The sequence below is a fragment of the Mustela nivalis genome, assembly GCF_964662115.1.
Source record: "Mustela nivalis genome assembly, chromosome: 6".
Classification (NCBI taxonomy): Eukaryota; Metazoa; Chordata; class Mammalia; order Carnivora; family Mustelidae; genus Mustela; species Mustela nivalis.
This window is the reverse complement of record NC_139025.1, coordinates 84,304,323-84,321,143: the sequence shown is the minus strand read 5'-3', so window position 1 is coordinate 84,321,143 and position 16,821 is coordinate 84,304,323. Positions and strand designations below refer to the sequence as shown.

At 40.0% G+C, this 16,821-nt stretch overlaps 2 protein-coding genes across 9 annotated transcripts in view; one reads left to right on the top strand and one right to left on the bottom strand.

The window, feature by feature from the left end:
- TMEM87A (transmembrane protein 87A) overlaps nucleotides 1-8,102 on the bottom strand; it is a 43,962-nt gene extending 35,860 nt beyond the window's left edge. For 3 of the 4 annotated variants that reach the window (XM_082735467.1, XM_082735469.1, XM_082735470.1), the window contains exons 1-3: nucleotides 7,268-7,567; nucleotides 5,962-6,022; nucleotides 2,984-3,069 (exon numbers count right to left, since the gene is read on the bottom strand). In XM_082735467.1, coding sequence (XP_082591593.1) covers nucleotides 2,984-3,069; nucleotides 5,962-6,022; nucleotides 7,268-7,411 — 291 coding nt within the window. In that variant the 5' untranslated portion in view covers nucleotides 7,412-7,567. Of the gene's footprint in view, nucleotides 1-2,983; nucleotides 3,070-5,961; nucleotides 6,023-7,267 lie in introns of all 4 variants that reach the window. The other variant, XM_082735468.1, reaches the window with a different exon arrangement.
- A 75-nt stretch (nucleotides 8,103-8,177) lies between these two features.
- GANC (glucosidase alpha, neutral C) overlaps nucleotides 8,178-16,821 on the top strand; it is a 73,896-nt gene continuing 65,252 nt past the window's right edge. For all 5 annotated transcript variants that reach the window (XR_014312981.1, XM_082735465.1, XM_082735464.1 and 2 more), the window contains exons 1-3: nucleotides 8,178-8,520; nucleotides 9,909-9,971; nucleotides 12,240-12,348. Coding sequence is in view for 4 of the 5 variants with exons in the window: in XM_082735465.1 (XP_082591591.1) it covers nucleotides 8,492-8,520; nucleotides 9,909-9,971; nucleotides 12,240-12,348 (201 nt within the window). In the remaining variant the exon portion in view is untranslated. The remainder of the gene's footprint in view (nucleotides 8,521-9,908; nucleotides 9,972-12,239; nucleotides 12,349-16,821) is intronic.

Here is a 16,821-nt window from a genome sequence, read left to right as displayed (position 1 = left end):
AGTTCTGCAACTTTTCTCCTATACTTACATCCCTACTCTTTCCCTTTTTTCCCTAAGCTCCAGTTTTACATCTCCAACTAGCTGCATGTCATTTCCAGAATTCCATCCTGTGGCAACCCGAGATAATTTTTACGTTCTTACCTTACCTATAAAGAAAGACCAGATCTGCTTAAGTTCTTGACCAGTTTATCACTAGTATCAAATGTACGAAGTTTTTACCTGTAAATTCAATTACTGATTGATTAAGAGCAAAAGATCAATAATGCTTCAAACTACACTCTGGACATACTATCATTTCTCTTTAAATTCTTCAGTCCTTCCCCCCATCCTACCTCCTATCCAATGTTGTATAACAAAAGCAAAAAACATTCACCGACACCACAAAAAAGGTAATGTAAAACCCTAATACAAGGCAGGAATTCAAAATCCTTAAGGTCTGGAAAACCAACTAGATGGTGGTCATTTTTTTAAAAACCAGTTAGAATATCTTTGAAATGGAAAAAAAAAAAAAAAAGAAATAAATGGAGGCTAGAAACAGAATGGAAAAGTCCTGAAAAATCCATGTTGGAGCCATATATATTCACTGCCCAAGTACAGTGTACTATGTCAACTGTGAAATAAGATCTAAATCTAATTCCACACTACTACTATATATCTGTATTATGAGGCCACATTTTGTGCATATACATCACAATAATACATCACAATAAACTGAGTGAAGAAGATATAAGAATTCAGCTGTCTTCTACTATATCCAACATCAAATGAAGAAAGGGCTTTGCAAAAATACAAAATAATACCTCTTCTGTGTTTTTTGGAAAAATCTCTTTTTCAGTAAAAGTAAGTTTTTCGTATTAACATGCAATGACTTATTACTGCTACTGTAAAATAAATTAATACATATTTCTGTATTTTCTGTTTTAATTTCTAATACATTAACCCACATGAACAAAAGGTTTTTTGGAAACTATAGTAATTTTTTTAAAAATATGGAATGCTTCATGAATTATGTGTCATTCTTGTGCAGAGGCCATGCTAATCTTCTGTATTGTTCCAGTTTTAGTATATGAGCTTGTTAGAAGGTGGAGGAGGAACAATAAAGTATTCCACAAACTGAGAAGGTATTCTGAGACCAGAAAATGAAGGAGGCAACTCTCCACAGTTTATGCATAATTTTATTCAGGGTAACTTATTGACCGGGGAGGGAAATGGGCATAGGACAATACATGGGAGCTTAAGAGTTATTCTCCGCAAAATCCAGACCCTAGTCCATAGATTTTATACAGTGAGCAGACATAAAGAAGGGCACTGTAGTGAGATCAAAGGATTCCCATGCACCTGTAAAGAGCCTGCAGGCACCTAATAAACAGCTAATCATTAATTAGATCTTGTGGCACTACCTGTGCATCAGGAAGGGTAAAGACAATGTTATCTCTAACAAATTCATGGAAGGCCAAAACAAGCCTCCCCCAATCCTGGCTTTCCCTTTTCTTTTCTTAAAGAAGGCATTCTCAAGATAGGCATTTCTCAAAGTAGGCATTCCCTTTTCTTTTCTTAAAATTTTTGCATATTTATTAAATTCAATTAGTTAACATATAGTGTTTATTAATTTCAGGGATAGAGTTCAGTGATTCATCAGTCTTATATGTGATGGATGGTACTCATCCATCACAGGACCTCCTTAATACCCATCACCCAGTTACCCTATAACTACTCTTATAGTCACCCTTTACAGGGTCTCTTATGGTTGGGCACATGGGTGGCTCAGTCATTTAAGTGTCTGCCTTCTGCTCAGAAGTCCTGGGATCAGGTCCTGCATTAGGCTCCCTGCTCAGCAGGCAGTCTGCTTTTCCTCCCACCCTTCACCCCACTCATGCTCTCTCTCGCTCTCAAACAATAAAAAATATATAAAATCTTTAATCTGGTTTGTCTCCCTCTCTGATTTCATCTTGTTTTATCTTTCCCTCCTTTCCCTAATGATCCTTTGTTTTGCTTCTTAAATTCCACATATGAGTGAATCATATAACTGTCTTTCTCTGATTGACCTATTTCACTTAACATAATACCCTCTAGTTCCAACCACATTGTTGCAAATGGCAAGATTTCTATTTTTTTGATGGCTAAATAGTATTCCATTGTATGTATATACCACATCTTCTTTATCCATTCATCTGCCAATGGACAGTTGGGCTCTTTCCATCATTTGGCTATTGTGGACACTGCTGCTATAAACGTTTGGGTGCAGGTGCCCCTTTGGATCATTTTATCTGTATCTTTGGGGTAAATACCTAGTAGTATAATTGCTGGGTTGTAGGGTAGTTCTATTTTCAACTTTTTGAGGAACCTCCATACTGTTTTCCAGAGTGGTTACACCAGCTTACATTCCCACCAACAGTGTAGGAAGGCTCCCCTTTCTCCATATCCTCACCAACATCCAGTGCTTGCTGACTTACACATTTTAGTCATTCTGATTGGTACGAGGTGGTATCTCATTGTGGTTTTGATTTGTAATTCCCCAATGCAGAGTGTCACTGAGCAATTTTTCAGGTGTCTGTTGGCCATTTGTATGTCTTCTTCAGAGAAATGTCTGTTCATGCATTCTGCCCATTTCTTGATTGGATTATTCTTTGGGTGTTGAGTTTGGTAAGTTCTTTATAGATTTTGGATATTCCTAAGGTTATGTATAATAATCTCTAAGGGGCCTGGAACACACAGCCCCATAACTGACAAACGAACAAAATGGGGGGCCAGAGATGGGAATCAGTACCGTCAGCACTTCTATAATGCTGCTAAAGTGAGCAGGAGTATGCAGTAATTTTTAAGGGTTGAGACCAAAAAGTTTGCTAGCATTGTAGGTCTGCAAACTGGGAAGCACAGATTCTAATTTCCATTCTTTCCCTCCTAGTTACATGACACTCCTTCCTCTATAAGGTAGGACATGATGATATTTAAAGTCCAAGAAGTCTGTTAATTTTATATTTACCTTGAAGTTGTAGATTTCATTGTAACAGTCAGCACTTTTCAGATACCAGGTTATATTCAAAGATACATCACAAGGTTCTCCATCAACTATAAAAGAAGAAAACTTTATGAATAAAGATGATTCCCAAACAAAGCATTTTTCCTAGGCTGTTACTCACATTCTATTTTTCCTGCTAACTTTAGGTATTCAAAGACCACCTCTTCTACGAACATAAGGTAATATATGTAAAAAGAAGTGGATATTCTTCAGATAAAAGTACTATTGTTCACAAAAGAAGTTTCTGACCTGCTTAAGTGTATCTACTTTTATGCCTTAAAACCTCAATTCCTGGTTCTCTGTTGGAAAAAACCTGGAAGTGATAAAGCAGTCCTCAGTTAAACCCAGTCTTCTATTATCATTCAAATATTAACTGAGCAGAACACTTAAGCATACAAAGCTACATGACACTGTATGGACTGGAGAACAGGACTCTTAAGGAGGCTACATTCTAGTTGGAGAAACAAGGAATAACATTAGGGACATCATAAGGCAGTATTCAAAAATAGTTCCACTGAGGGAAAAATTAATGGCTTAGACCTTGAAAGATATCAAAACCAGACAGAAAGAACTAAGGAAAAAAAGCAAACCTGGGGAAGGAAGGAAGAGCAAAAGCAAAAATGAAAAACTCTTTCCAAAACCCACCTTAAGAGAGGCCTCAAGGAATCTTAAGAAGTCAGAGTGGCCTCATAACTCATTAACAATGCCTGGAACACAATATGCTAGAGGGCCAAGGCATTAGTCTGAAAACGTGAGAGCATAAATCTGACTGTATCACACATCAGCTGTCCCACCTGGAAGTCAGTTTATCTTTGATTCCAGCTGTGTTATGGAAAATATACTACAAGATACCTGCTTTATGCAAATGTGACAAAGATAAACATGACTGTATCTAGGAATCTATTTTTGGTTCTTAACAAAAAGCGCACACCTAAAATTATAACCTTCCCTTTTGTGTTTTAAATTGTTTTCTCAAATTAATTTTCAAGTGACACACTTTTACAAGGCTCAATTAAAATATACAAAACTCTGATGTGCTAAATAGAATTTATGGAAATGATAAAAAGGATATTTGCAATCTCACTGTAAACTATTCAGAAGAACCATACAAATTCTTCTATTAACTAAATAGAAGCCAATAAGAAAATACCCTAAACAAAAGATCTTCAGAAAGACTTGGCTGCAAAAATACTACTATATGTTAAAAGACACCATTCCGAACTTTGTATAGATGGATTTAGAGACGAAAATGGTCCCGGCAATTTCATGGAAAGCTATACCATAGCCCTAAAAGTATAAAATCGGAGACAAGGTAAATGTGAGCTAATAGAGAAGTAACAAAAGGAAACAAAGTATAATTTTTTAGGAGTCTCAAATTCTCCCCAAAAACAAAATGTAAACTGCAAAACAGCAGCTTGCGTAAGGTGGCAAAGCACCAGTTGATTAAAAAACAGGTGAGAAAAGACTATAGATGATAAAAAGGTAGAATAGCATGCAGGCTGTCAGGCTATTCCAAAAAACCAAATACTGCTATCCTTAAAAGTTAGTCTTATCTAGCACACCAACCTCACAAGACAGACCAGTTTGTTTCAGTAATCTCATTTAAACCAAATTTAAGTCCTTAGTCAAGAAATTGCATTTTCGGGGCGCCTGGGTGGCTCAGTGGGTTAAGCCGCTGCCTTCAGCTCAGGTCATGATCTCAAGGTCCTGGGATCGAGTCCCACATCGGGCTCTCTGCTCAGCAGGGAACCTGCTTCCTCCTCTCTCTCTCTCCTTGCCTCTCTGCCTACTTGTGATCTCTCTCTGTCAAATAAATAAATAAAATCTTAAAAAAAAAAAAAAAAAAGAAATTGCATTTTCAGGGCGCCTGGGTGGCTCAGTGGATTAAGCCGCTGCCTTCGGCTCAGGTCATGATCTCAGGGTCCTGGGATCGAGTCCCGCATCGGGCTCTCTGCTCGGCAGGGAACCTGCTTCTCTCTCTCTGCCTGCCTCTCTGTCTACTTGCGTTCTCTCTCTGTCAAATAAATAAATAAATAAATACGTAAAATCTTTAAAAAAAAAAAAAAAGAAATTGCATTTTCATAGACACAGTCTGTTTTTCATAGCAATTTTACTGGCCCCCTTCACTCCTGTTAGACTGTAAGCTCAGGAAGAGAGAAGGCCTTTTCTATCACTTCCTTGCCATCTAAACCAATGCCTGGCGCATAGTAGGTTTTTAATAACTACTTAGTAAATGATTAAAACAAAATCAACCAACTACAACTTATAACTTTGCACTTTCCTGGAGAAAGACAGGCAAAGAAGCACAAATGGATGACCTGAACTTTTATCCCTGATCCTGAAACAAGAGTTTTACCCATGATCATTTATTCCCTAAAATAAAACCAGTTTCAAAAATAAAAGGAAGCCTTTCTTTAATACGCAATGGGATATTCTGGATTCAGATACAGTAGTTTTTCTCAGTGGACAGACTGGTTTTGTTCTACATAATCCCTATTCCCCGGTAATAGCCTTGAGCTTCCTCTTTCAAAGATCCGAATAAGAAAATACACCTTCTGTAAACAAAGGTTTACTGAACATATGCATTCAGAGCCAAAGGTCTGACAAACCTAAGTCATGTGTTCAGTAAACATCTAACAAGCACACAAAAGCCAAGTCAGTGGTATCTCTTTGACACAGGACAGATTAAAACACCATGCAGACAATCAAACAACATAATTGGTCTAACTGTATAAACACCAGAAAAACAAGAGAAGAAAATAAAGTTCACACAAGTATTCCGAAGATTACTCAGTGAAAAGATGTTTATGCCTAGATAGTGCCAGACTATTAAATTTCAAAGCTTACATTTAGAGTAGGTCAGAGATAGAAACTAGGTAATTTAAAAGTTTAAAGATCACTTAGAAACTCAAATAAAAACTTCATGAAATGCAAAAACTCACATTTCAGGAAGATAGTGGTATTTTTGAACAGGATCTTTCCAAAACTAAAATAATTTTTCCCCTGCAAAGATAAAGGAGAAAGATAATTAGCATCACTTTAATTCCCAAGGCAGAATATAATTGTTACAAAACCTAAATTTATAAAATGTTTAAGTTAGTTTTCTTAACAACAAAAAATACATGAATATCCTTCCTTTTAGAAAAATTCGACCGCATCCAAACTGCAGAAGTTTGTAGCTTGGTGTAGAGACACAATTTTTTCCCCACAGACCATGAAGCAAGGACTCTAGAAGCTGCTAGAAATCTCAACCTAAATCTTCAAGTAAATTCCCTTCACTCACTAATCACTGTTCAGAATAACCCAATCATTTCTTCAAATAAACTATTGTATGAGCAGACAGATGAACTTAACTAGTAGCCATTTTACCAACAGTACCTAAAAGTCAGAACCTGAAGATCTTCACGGAATGAACAAAAGCTATTAATGCTTGCCATGTAAAAGCTCAAATGAAATTTCGACATTAGAGCCAGGGAGCAGAGCAGAATGAAACAAAAAGACCACCGTGGTTTCAACAGGAAAAATGCTTTCTGGCATTTCCTGGATGCATCCGATTTGTTGGCTCGCAGGACTACAGCGCTTACTCAAATGAAATTTAAAGGAGGGGAGTAGGAGGACAAAAAGGGTCAACCTATCTAGTAAATCATCCAAAAGAAAGGATACCTTTACCGTATCAAACTTTAGAACAAAATTTCTTCCATTTCAGCCATTCTCATCTTAGAATATATTTTTTAAATGCCTAGGCTTCCTAATCACACAGCAAAGCTTAGAATAACCATTCCAAAGTTCCAATGATATCAAACAACTTTGTTAAGTAGAATCATCCAGTAACAAAAAAGTGCAGAGAAAAAACAGAAAGAAAGACACCTATTTCCAGATCTCTCTCCTGCAACTCGGGGTCACTGGATTCTGCGAAACTTTAGCTGAAAGGGAAACCGTTCTCCACCTTTTCATCAACTTTCCCGTCTCAAGGCATTCAAAGTTCTCTCTGACTTCGCTGATAAAATACCGTTCCACCATTCTTCTCCGCTCCTGAAGTGGTCCTGGCACTCCCGCTAACCTACCCACAGAAGTGCACAGCTGTCCGCTCCAGGGAGGTGGGTCCCTGCTAACCAGCGACACAGACGCTCCAGGCAATTCCACTACTTTGGAAGCGGACTTCAGCGGAACCTTCATGGACCCCTAAGGCCGCCGTAGCCCCACCCCTTAGCTCCTCCAGGCTCAGTTGCTTCTGAAGTGAACACTCACCGACGGTATCGGAATGTGCCACTTGGATCGGTCGGCAGCGGCGACAGGTGCCGGCCCTACACCGAGAAGCGACAGTGGGGACGGCTGAGCCCCCAGAAGCAAAAGAATGACAGGCAGCACCTGAAGCCACGCAGCCGCCGCCATCTTCACAGCCGTGGAGCGCCTACCGAAAGCATTTCACCTCCTTCCGGTTCGCCCCGCCCTCTTCCGGCCCTGCTCTGGGGGCGGGACCATCCGGGTCCTCGAAACCTCCCGGGGCTTGCTTGTTTGACCACCCAGCAGCCCCTCCCTAAGCCAGCCGTCACGACCTCGTGTGAGTTTTAGACGGTACAGCGCAGACGTAGTTCTGTGGTTTGCCGGTCACCTTGGAGCATTAGGATGTTTATCAAAAGCTGCCTCCGCTTCTGTCGGTCCTTCTCTCTCCCGGCCCTTAAAGGGTCTGGGGATCAAGCAGGCACCCAGTGTGGCGTTTGGCTCTCTCCTCCTCTCGTTCGCCCCAGCCTTACATGCGTTCTAGATCAAAGTCAGTCGCTGGGGCCGAAGTCTGGGAAAGCCGTAAGTTCGCCTGTTTGGCGTGTAGTAGTCACTTATCGGTTTTCTGGAGATATTTAAGCAAAGACGGAATTTGGCAGTGGTAGAGTATAAGCACTTACAGAACTGTATCTACTGGAGTAGATACACCCTTTATAAAGACCATTTTATCCCTGAAAGGGGAAAGCAGAATTTGACCGGGGAACACCAAGCTTCAGCGCAGAGCAGGCCGGCACTTTCTACTAAAAACTGAAAGTGGGTCAGTTTTCAGGATTTGTGGCGTGACGGTCACGGAGATCAACCTGCAGAAGTTTGGCCTGGGTCAGGCAAGCGGTCTCCGTATTTCCTGTTTCTCACGCTCTTGACTTTTCTCCTCTAGGGCTCTTTGAGTACACGCCCCCTCCACCGCAAAGACAGTTTTGATTCCTCAGGAAAGCAGTTCTTCGTCGGGCATTCGTAACTAAGAAAATTTGGCTACCTAAATCCATGTAGAAGCTCTAATTTGGCCTGGAAAACCGAGGAATAAGTGCAGATTTGCTACTCCTTAAGGACCTGGAGAGGACTCCATCTCCCAGGACGTGACAGTGGTGAAGTCCTGGTTATAATTTAGAAAGACGGCCAATAGGAGTTTTAAAAAGACCGCGCTTGGCCTTGGTCTGAGCGCTGGAAGAGGGTCGAATTGCCTGGGAAGCCATGGAAGCTGCTGGGAAAGAGGAAATCAGGTAAAGGCCCAGTGGTCCTGCAGGGACTGAATCCAGACAGCAGGGGATGCAGAGTAACTGAAAGCAACATTTTGGTTTTGAACAAAGGCTTTACTGATTGTTGAATGACCTGTTAGTTGCATGTTTCGTATTTATGTATTTAATCTTTATAATTTTTTCTCAATTCCCCAGCCCCTCATACAATACTTTTAGGATGGTTTACAAAACAGTAGAAGAGTTGTGATCAGAACTGTAACCTGTGAATTTCAAGCATGTTGCTTTCCATATTCAGCTGTACTCCCATCTTCCTGTATTAACAGAGCTCATTCTTCAAAGCTGGAAAGTAAAAAGACCAAATTTCTCAAATCTTTGCAGACTTGATTAAAAGAAACACTGACAAAGACTGCATCAGTGAAGGATTTGATGACTTCCAAAAAATAATTTTTTTAGTACAGCCTAGTGTATCTGTGTGGGCTTGTTTTCCTATCTGGAAATTTGTGTTCAGTCATAGTTTCCTACATATTCATAAACATGCTGACTGTAGCTGTATTCAGTAACATGTCTGCTTGAAGGCCAGTGGTTTTCCCCCTCCTTACAGTCTATAGTTGTTTTAATCATATGGAGGCTAATTTATTTTTTTAAAGATTTTATTTTTAAGTAATCTGTACCCAACACTGGGCTCTCGAACTCAGAACCCCAAGACCAAGATGCTTCACTGACCGACTGAGTAATCCAGCTAGGTGCCACTGGAGGCTAATTTAAATACATATTTTCTAGAAGCAATATGTATGTATCTTATTCATGGTCTGTTCCAGAAACAGCTATTCTAGGAACTTGGTTTTAAAAAGCGTTGACTCCTAATTGTCAGCATAATTCAAAAGCAGATTTTCCTTTTACATCTGTTTCTATTATTCTAGTCCCTTGCACATACCCCTGTTGAAGTATTTGTCAGGTTGATTTGTACCTGTTGGTTAGGCTCTTGTAGGAAGCTCAGACACATTCCTTCCTATCTTCCTCAGGGCCCAGCACTCACTGAAAATATTTTATTGAATAAGTAGGTGGATTATTTTTGTTTCGTTTGGGTTTTTTTGTGGTTTTGCTTCTTCTGATTTTATTATTGTAGTCATAGCCTTCAGTTATTATTTTAAAAGAATCCTGCTTTATAAGTGACAGTATTTTTTCCAGTGTTTCAGTGTATTCCCAGAACTTGATATTTTGTTGTTTACCTTGTGTGATTTACAAAAAGATGTTACTCTGCAGCACACAGGCTATCGTATTATGTCATGGTCACGGCAGTTTTGCATTGCAGAAGTTTATTACCTAAGTTCATGCTGTAGTTAGAGAAGGAACAAAAATTGGATTCACAAACTTTGGAGAAAATAAATTTCTTAAAATGTCTTTTTATTTAGTGTTGAAGATGAAGCTGTGGATAAAAACATTTTCAAAGATTGCAACAAGATTGCTTTCTACAGGTAAGAAGAGGAAATGTATTACCTGATCAGAACATTCCAATATTGCAATTTTTGTAGGCTTTTTAAGGAAAGGGTCAGTTAGGAAATGTAGTCATTAAAAAATTCATCAGACAGGAGACATTCATCTTTATACACTTATTACTGTCTTATTTAAATTTCTAAATAAATATGTATCTTATTTTAAAAGTGTTTATATCTTTTTTTTTAAGGTTTTATTTATTTATTTGACAGAGAGAGAGATCACAAGTAGGCAGAGAGAGAGAGAGAGAAGCAGGCTCCTTGCTGAGCAGAGAGCCTGACGTGGGACTCGATCCCAGGACCCCAAGATCACAACCTGAGCCAAAGGCAGAGGCTTTAACTCATTGAGCCACCCAGGCGCCCAAACATGTTTATATCTTTGAACAGATAATACTTCTATAGGTTTCAGAAATCAAATAATATAAAAAGATATACTTTGAAAAGGGTTACTCCCATGCCTGTCTCCCTTCACCCCATTCCACATATTATCCCTCTAAGTAACCAGATTTATTAGTTTCTTATTTATCCTCCCAGTATTTCTTTTTGTGAATACATATATTCTTTTTTTTTTTTTTTAAGATTTTATTTATTTATTTGACAGACAGAGATCACAAGTAGGCAGAGAGGCAGGCAGAGAGAGAGAGATAGAAAGAGGGAAGCAGGGGCGCCTGGGTGGCTCAGTGGATTAAAGCCTCTGCCTTCGGCTCGGGTCATGATTCCAGGGTCCTGGTATCGAGCCCCGTGTCGGGTTCTCTGCTCAGCGCGAAGCCTGCTTCCTCCTCTCTCTCTGCCTGCCTCTCTGCCTACTTGTGATCTCTGTCTGTCAAATAAATAAATAAAATCTTAAAAAAAAAAAAAAAAAGAAAGAGGGAAGCAGGCTTCCTGCGGAGCAGAGAGCCCGATGCGGGGCTCAATCCCAGGACCCTGAGATCATGACCCGAGCCGAAGGCAGCAGCCCAAACCACTGAGCCACCCAGGCGCCCCCCCCCCTTTTTTTTTTTAAAGAATTACATATATTCTTATATCACTGCCTTTCTTATAACAAGTCACTTCCTATATATGTTGTTGTGTTCTTTTTTTCTGCTTTATAGTTTATTCTGAAGAGCTCTGCATGAGTGTATAGAGATTGTCCTCTCTTTTTCTGGCCGTGTAGTATTCTATTGGGTAGATGTACAATGATTTATTTGTTCTCCTTCCTATTGCTAGATCCTTGAGTTTTTAATCTTTTAGCTATACTATAAAGTCATGCCATAATGAAAAGCTATACATATGTCATTTCCTACATCTGCAAGTGTATTTATAGGATTAATTTCCAGGAATGGTATTGCTGCATCAAAGAATAAATACATTTAAAATTGTACCTATTACCAGAGACACCCCCATAGGGATTGTACTGTTTTATGCCCTAATCACCACTGTATAAGATTACCTGTTTCCCCAGAGCTTCAGAAAATATTTCTTTAAAATACTTTTGTTGACGGGGCGCCTGGGTGGCTCAGTGGGTTAAGCCGCTGCCTTCGGCTCAGGTCGTGATCTCAGGGTCCTGGGATCGAGTCCCGCATCGGGCTTTCTGCTCAGCAGGGAGCCTGCTTCCTTCTCTCTCTCTCTCTGCCTGCCTCTCAGTGTACTTGTAATTTCTCTCTGTCAAATAAATAAATAAAATCTTAAAAAAAAAAATAAAAATAAAATAAAATACTTTTGTTGACTATATGTCTTTGTGTGATCCTAAACCTGAAACCACCAAAAATTGTATCCTATGTTACAAATTTCTAATTTATTCACACTGCTCTAAAGGAAGAAAATCAGATCACTTAAATTCTGAATAGGTACCTTAGAGGGAATTCTATAGGGAACTCTTGATTATTTTGTGAAGTCACTGGATTATATTGGATTTCCATAAGAATTTATTGAGCTTCTATTAAAGTGTACATTTTGTGGAAGGAGGGAGGGAAATTAACAAGCTAATAAATGTCATCTATGAAAACTGCCCCACCTTCTCAGTAAAGGGGACAAAATGCCATCCTCGGACAGTGCTTTGTTGAGCAATTACATTCATATTATTCTTATTCATACTAATTTTATTAGCACTCTAATAACAAAGTACTCCAATTAGTATTTTATGAGAGTACTAATACTGTCTGGACCCAGTTCATTTACCATCATAGTGAATTTTAATGACTTCCACATGATAATATAGATTGCTGACAGTCACAAATAATTCTTGGGTATTTATATTCTGTATATCTGCAGGCGTCAGAAACAGCAGCTTTCCAGGAGATCAACCTATAAGGCATCACTAGACTCAGCCACGATAGGCAAAGACAGCACCAAGTTCCGAATCATCAATGAAACAACCAAGGTGAGAGAGAAGTATTTTCTAAGAGAATTATTTGTTCCTATATTAAGTTGGGTTTGAATGAAGTAAAGTTCCACAAAGGCTAATAATTAAAACTATGTATGCATCAAAAATAAACTTTGTTGAAGAAGTAATGTCATCTTTTTTGTATCTATACTAATACTACTTAAAAAGTAATGTGAATATTAACTTACCTATTGCCTCTGTATCATATGCTTTCCTACATGTTTTACAAACGTTATTTCCTTTTAATTAGTCCTCATAATACAGAAAAGTGACTAGAAAGTCACCTGCTCAAAGTCAGAGTCAAGTTTTCCCCTGCATCTGTCAACTCTGTCAAGTACCCATGTTCAGTTACTGTTAGACAGTGTGCAGTTGAGCATGCAAATGAGCAAGGTATGGATTCAGGGACTGTCCAAACTTCAGGGGAGCAAGGGACTATATAGTTGAAAACCTAAGTCACAAATGTGCTATCTTCCTGGGCTGCTTCACTAGCAGATCATCCTGGTTCTTACATACTGAAAGGATGAGAGCAGGTATTAAGTACTTTTTCTCACTTGTCAAGTCATCATGCTACTTCAGAAGGGCCAGTCACAGAAGAAGTGCACAATGGAGTTGCCCAAGTACCCAGGCTCCCAGCCTGACCCTCACTGTCTCATTAGAAGCTTCGGATGCTTCTAAGGCCTCACAAACAAATCTGGCTTAATTGGTAGTTCATGTAACTAAAAGACATACTTCAAGCCATGCAGTCTAGGTTCCGTAACAGGCGACTGAGAAGAAATCCCCCCTTTTCCTGCAAAGTTGTGAGAGCTGTCCCTGTGGCATAGCTGTCGTCCCATGGTGCTACACTGAGGAACGTCTTCAGGGAAGACAGAATAAAAACTGCTCCACAGCAACGGGTCCTCTAGAAGGTATGAGGAACATACCTTCCTTATGAAGTTTTAGGAAATTTCACTATTTCATAAATGTGGGATTTTCTAACATACTTCTCTTGCCCAAATTCAAAATAAGGGCTAAAATCATATCAATAGTTCTGTGTTCTCTATCCCTGTCCTCAACTTCTTGTTACTTAAGAGTGTATTATGGTAGCTATATACTTAGTTCATGTCTCTTAACTACACAGATGGGATGGTGAACCTTTCTCTGAAACTTCATGCTGCTTTTATACCACCTATTTTTTTCTGGAGGAATTTGCCCCCTTGCTTGGCATTTTTTATGTCTTTGAGTTCTCAGCTCATGGTTCTCCCTCGCACCCACTGCAATAGGTCCTCATACATAGGTCCTCTCCAACTGATCCAAGTCTATACTAATCATTTTTTTTTAGCATAGTTTGATAGCTATTCATGGGAAGACCTGGAGTAGCACGGATTTCCTTCCTGGAGAGCCACCAGCCATTTGCATGTGGTCTAATAGCCTGACACCCAGCCAAACCTGTCAGCAGAAACACTTGGCTCCAGGAAATGCAGAGAGTCCACTAGAAACCTTCCAGGAGTCATAGTCATTAAGCCTGCCACCAGATGTTAGGTACTTTTCTTTGGGGTTTTTGTTTGTTTGTTTGTTTGTTTGATGTCATTTGCTCCTTTTCCTTCCTGTCTCCAGTGTGTCTAAACCCAGAGAGTTGTAGCTATCCGATAGGGCAAAAATCACTTTCTATCCTTGGGACCCTTGGTATATTGAGCATCTGAACATCCAACATCACGAAGACTCATGATAAAGCAAAGAAAATGAGGCAGAAGCACTCTGTGGGCCAGAATGCAAATGTCCATGCATCTTGATACCAGCACAGTTAGTGGTGGATCCCCACACACAACATTTTACAAAACTGTAAATCAGTTCTCTACATACATGCCTCTTGGAGCCTGAAAACGTGAGAGACAATGCCATTCAGGTCAGGTGCCAGAGCCAGAGTCTATACCAGATCTATATCCTTCTAAGGAAAAGAAGTGACAATCCGGGGCGCCTGGGTGGCTCAGTGGGTTAAGCCGCTGCCTTCGGTTCAGGTCATGATCTCAGGGTCCTGGGATCAAGCCCCACATCGGGCTTTCTGCTCAGCAGGTAGCCTGCTTCCCTTCCTCTCTCTCTTCCTGCCTCTCTGCCTATTTGTGATCTCTCACTGTCAAATAAATAAATAAAATATTTAAAAAAAAAAAAAAAAAGAAGTGACAATCCAGGACAACCCATAGAATCTCAACATAAGATAGCACATGGCTCAGAAGGAAGTTGAGAAGCCCAACAAGCAAGGACAGGTTATCCAGGATGTCAGCAACATGGCTCCCAGGACTGAAAACTTCGAGGACCCCTTGGAACAGACTTTATGTTCAGGTATTAGAAATATTGGGGCTGCAAGAATCTACATGCTCTAATCTCAGGAAAATCTGTAGGTTTAGGGGGTCACCCTGAAATTCTGGGCTTAATTCCAATTTAATGTTTTCCTTGTCACCTGGAGTTGAGATGACTAAGAGGGACTCAGGATTTCATGTTCTCTGTCAGCGTGGTAGGGACAATGAGGACCCAGACAGTAATTTCTAAAGTTGTCTGAACCTTGTATCCAGCTCACTGTATAGACAAGCAGTCTCCATTTAAAGTGGTTTCTGGGATGTAATGGGTATTTCATGGGAGATTTCACTTTAGGGCATGGTATTGGTGTAGTCTGGAGATTTAAAATAAGCTGCACATGTCTACTTATTCAGAATGATAGCTTTTTACTTCAGGTTCAGAGAGACAGAGTCCAAAGTCTAAGAGGATCATATTCAGCTCAAAGCTGCAGTTCTCAGATTTCATTGATCCAGCAGATTCTGACAAACAGCATTCTTACTGTCTCTGCCTGCCCCCACACCATTACAGCTCTTAAAGCAGTAACTTTGTTATCAAGATATGTTGTTAATTTTTTAAATCTTCTCAATCCCTTCCCCCAACATAAGCAACCAGGAAACAGAACCGAGCTTCATTCAACGTTGTCTTAGCTCAGGCTCCCATAACAAAATACTGTAGACTGGGTATCTTAAACAACAGACACTGATTTGCCATAGTTCTAGAGCTGGGAAATCCAAAATGAAGGTAACTTTCTGGCTTAGAAAGTTACTAACTTCCTGGCTTAGAAGACTTAGAAGAGTACCATCTTCTTACTGTATTTTCAGATAGTGGGGAGAGAGCGAACTCTTTGGTTTCATCTTCTAAGGACACTTATAATCCCATCATAACCCCACCCTCATGACTTTATCTAAATCTAATCACTTTCCAAAAGCCCCATGTCCAAATACCATCATATTGAGGGGTAGTGCTTCAATATACGAATTTGGAGATAGGGGGAGACACAATTCAATCTGTAGCAACCATGATGTTCCTGGGATATGGTCATGTTACAGAACAAGCCGAAGGGAGGCCCTGTGTGTTGTCTCCAGCTCAGGACATCTAGGCTTTGAAAAAAAGGCAGTTGTAAGTTAAACTGCCCAAGTTTTCTCACACAGGGTCCCGGGATAGTATGTTGCCTATTCCTGATGAAGAAATAATCAGGTAGATATTTGATAAAGAGATTTCCAAAAGAAAGCTAATAGTAAAATGTTGATTGTTTTTTATAGCTGTTTTTTTCTATTACCAATTTTTTTTTAACTTTCTGTGAAAATTTGACCTAGATTGAGAAACAGGGAAGACCCAGTCTTGTGACTTCAGAGCAGAACAGTTTATTCTGTCCTCTGAGTCTAGCAAAAAAGCGTGCTAGCAAGGCTATCTGAAACAGACCTGTGTCTTTTATCTGCTTTTATATTGCCAGTTTTGAGGCTTTCTCATGACATGGATGACTTTTTAGCACTACATTTACTTTCCTTTGCAGCCTTTGGCGAGTTTTCACCAGAGACTCCCATTTCTGGCAGCATCTCCAAGGATGCAGGGATATCTCTGAGCACCCCCATGAAGATCCCCCTTGCCTTTGCCTCTGAGCCTAATGAAATGGGATTTTGCCCAACCAGCTGCCCCTTCAGCTGATGAGGAAGAACTACTAGTTAGCCAGTACTTCTTCTGCAGAAACGGCCATGAACAGGCAGCTAATTTGGGAACTAGCCAAACACCCAGAAACAAACCTGGACAGGCTAACTGTCCTTAGGGAACAGCCTAATACCCAGCGTGAACTTGCCAGCCATCTCTGTAGAGAATCAGTGCCTGCAGTAAATCAACTGGCTGCAACAATGGAAGGAGCAATTAGTGCCCTGTGGCAATGTAATGTACTCTTAGACCGTTCTCTGAATCCCAGGAGATGTTGATCAACAACTTGCTAACTCTTGTAGGCCCTTTAGATGAACGATTCCTTATAGTGAGGACACCTGGTGCCAGAGGAAAGGCAAGATCTGTATCCATCAAGGAGAAGTTGACGGACTCATAATTTCCGTTCCTAATACCCACTGCTATTTTTAGCATGTGTTCTAGGGCTGTTCTGTTAACTCTTGTCAGTCTCTACTAGTTGTGACTCCCAGTTCTGGGTAA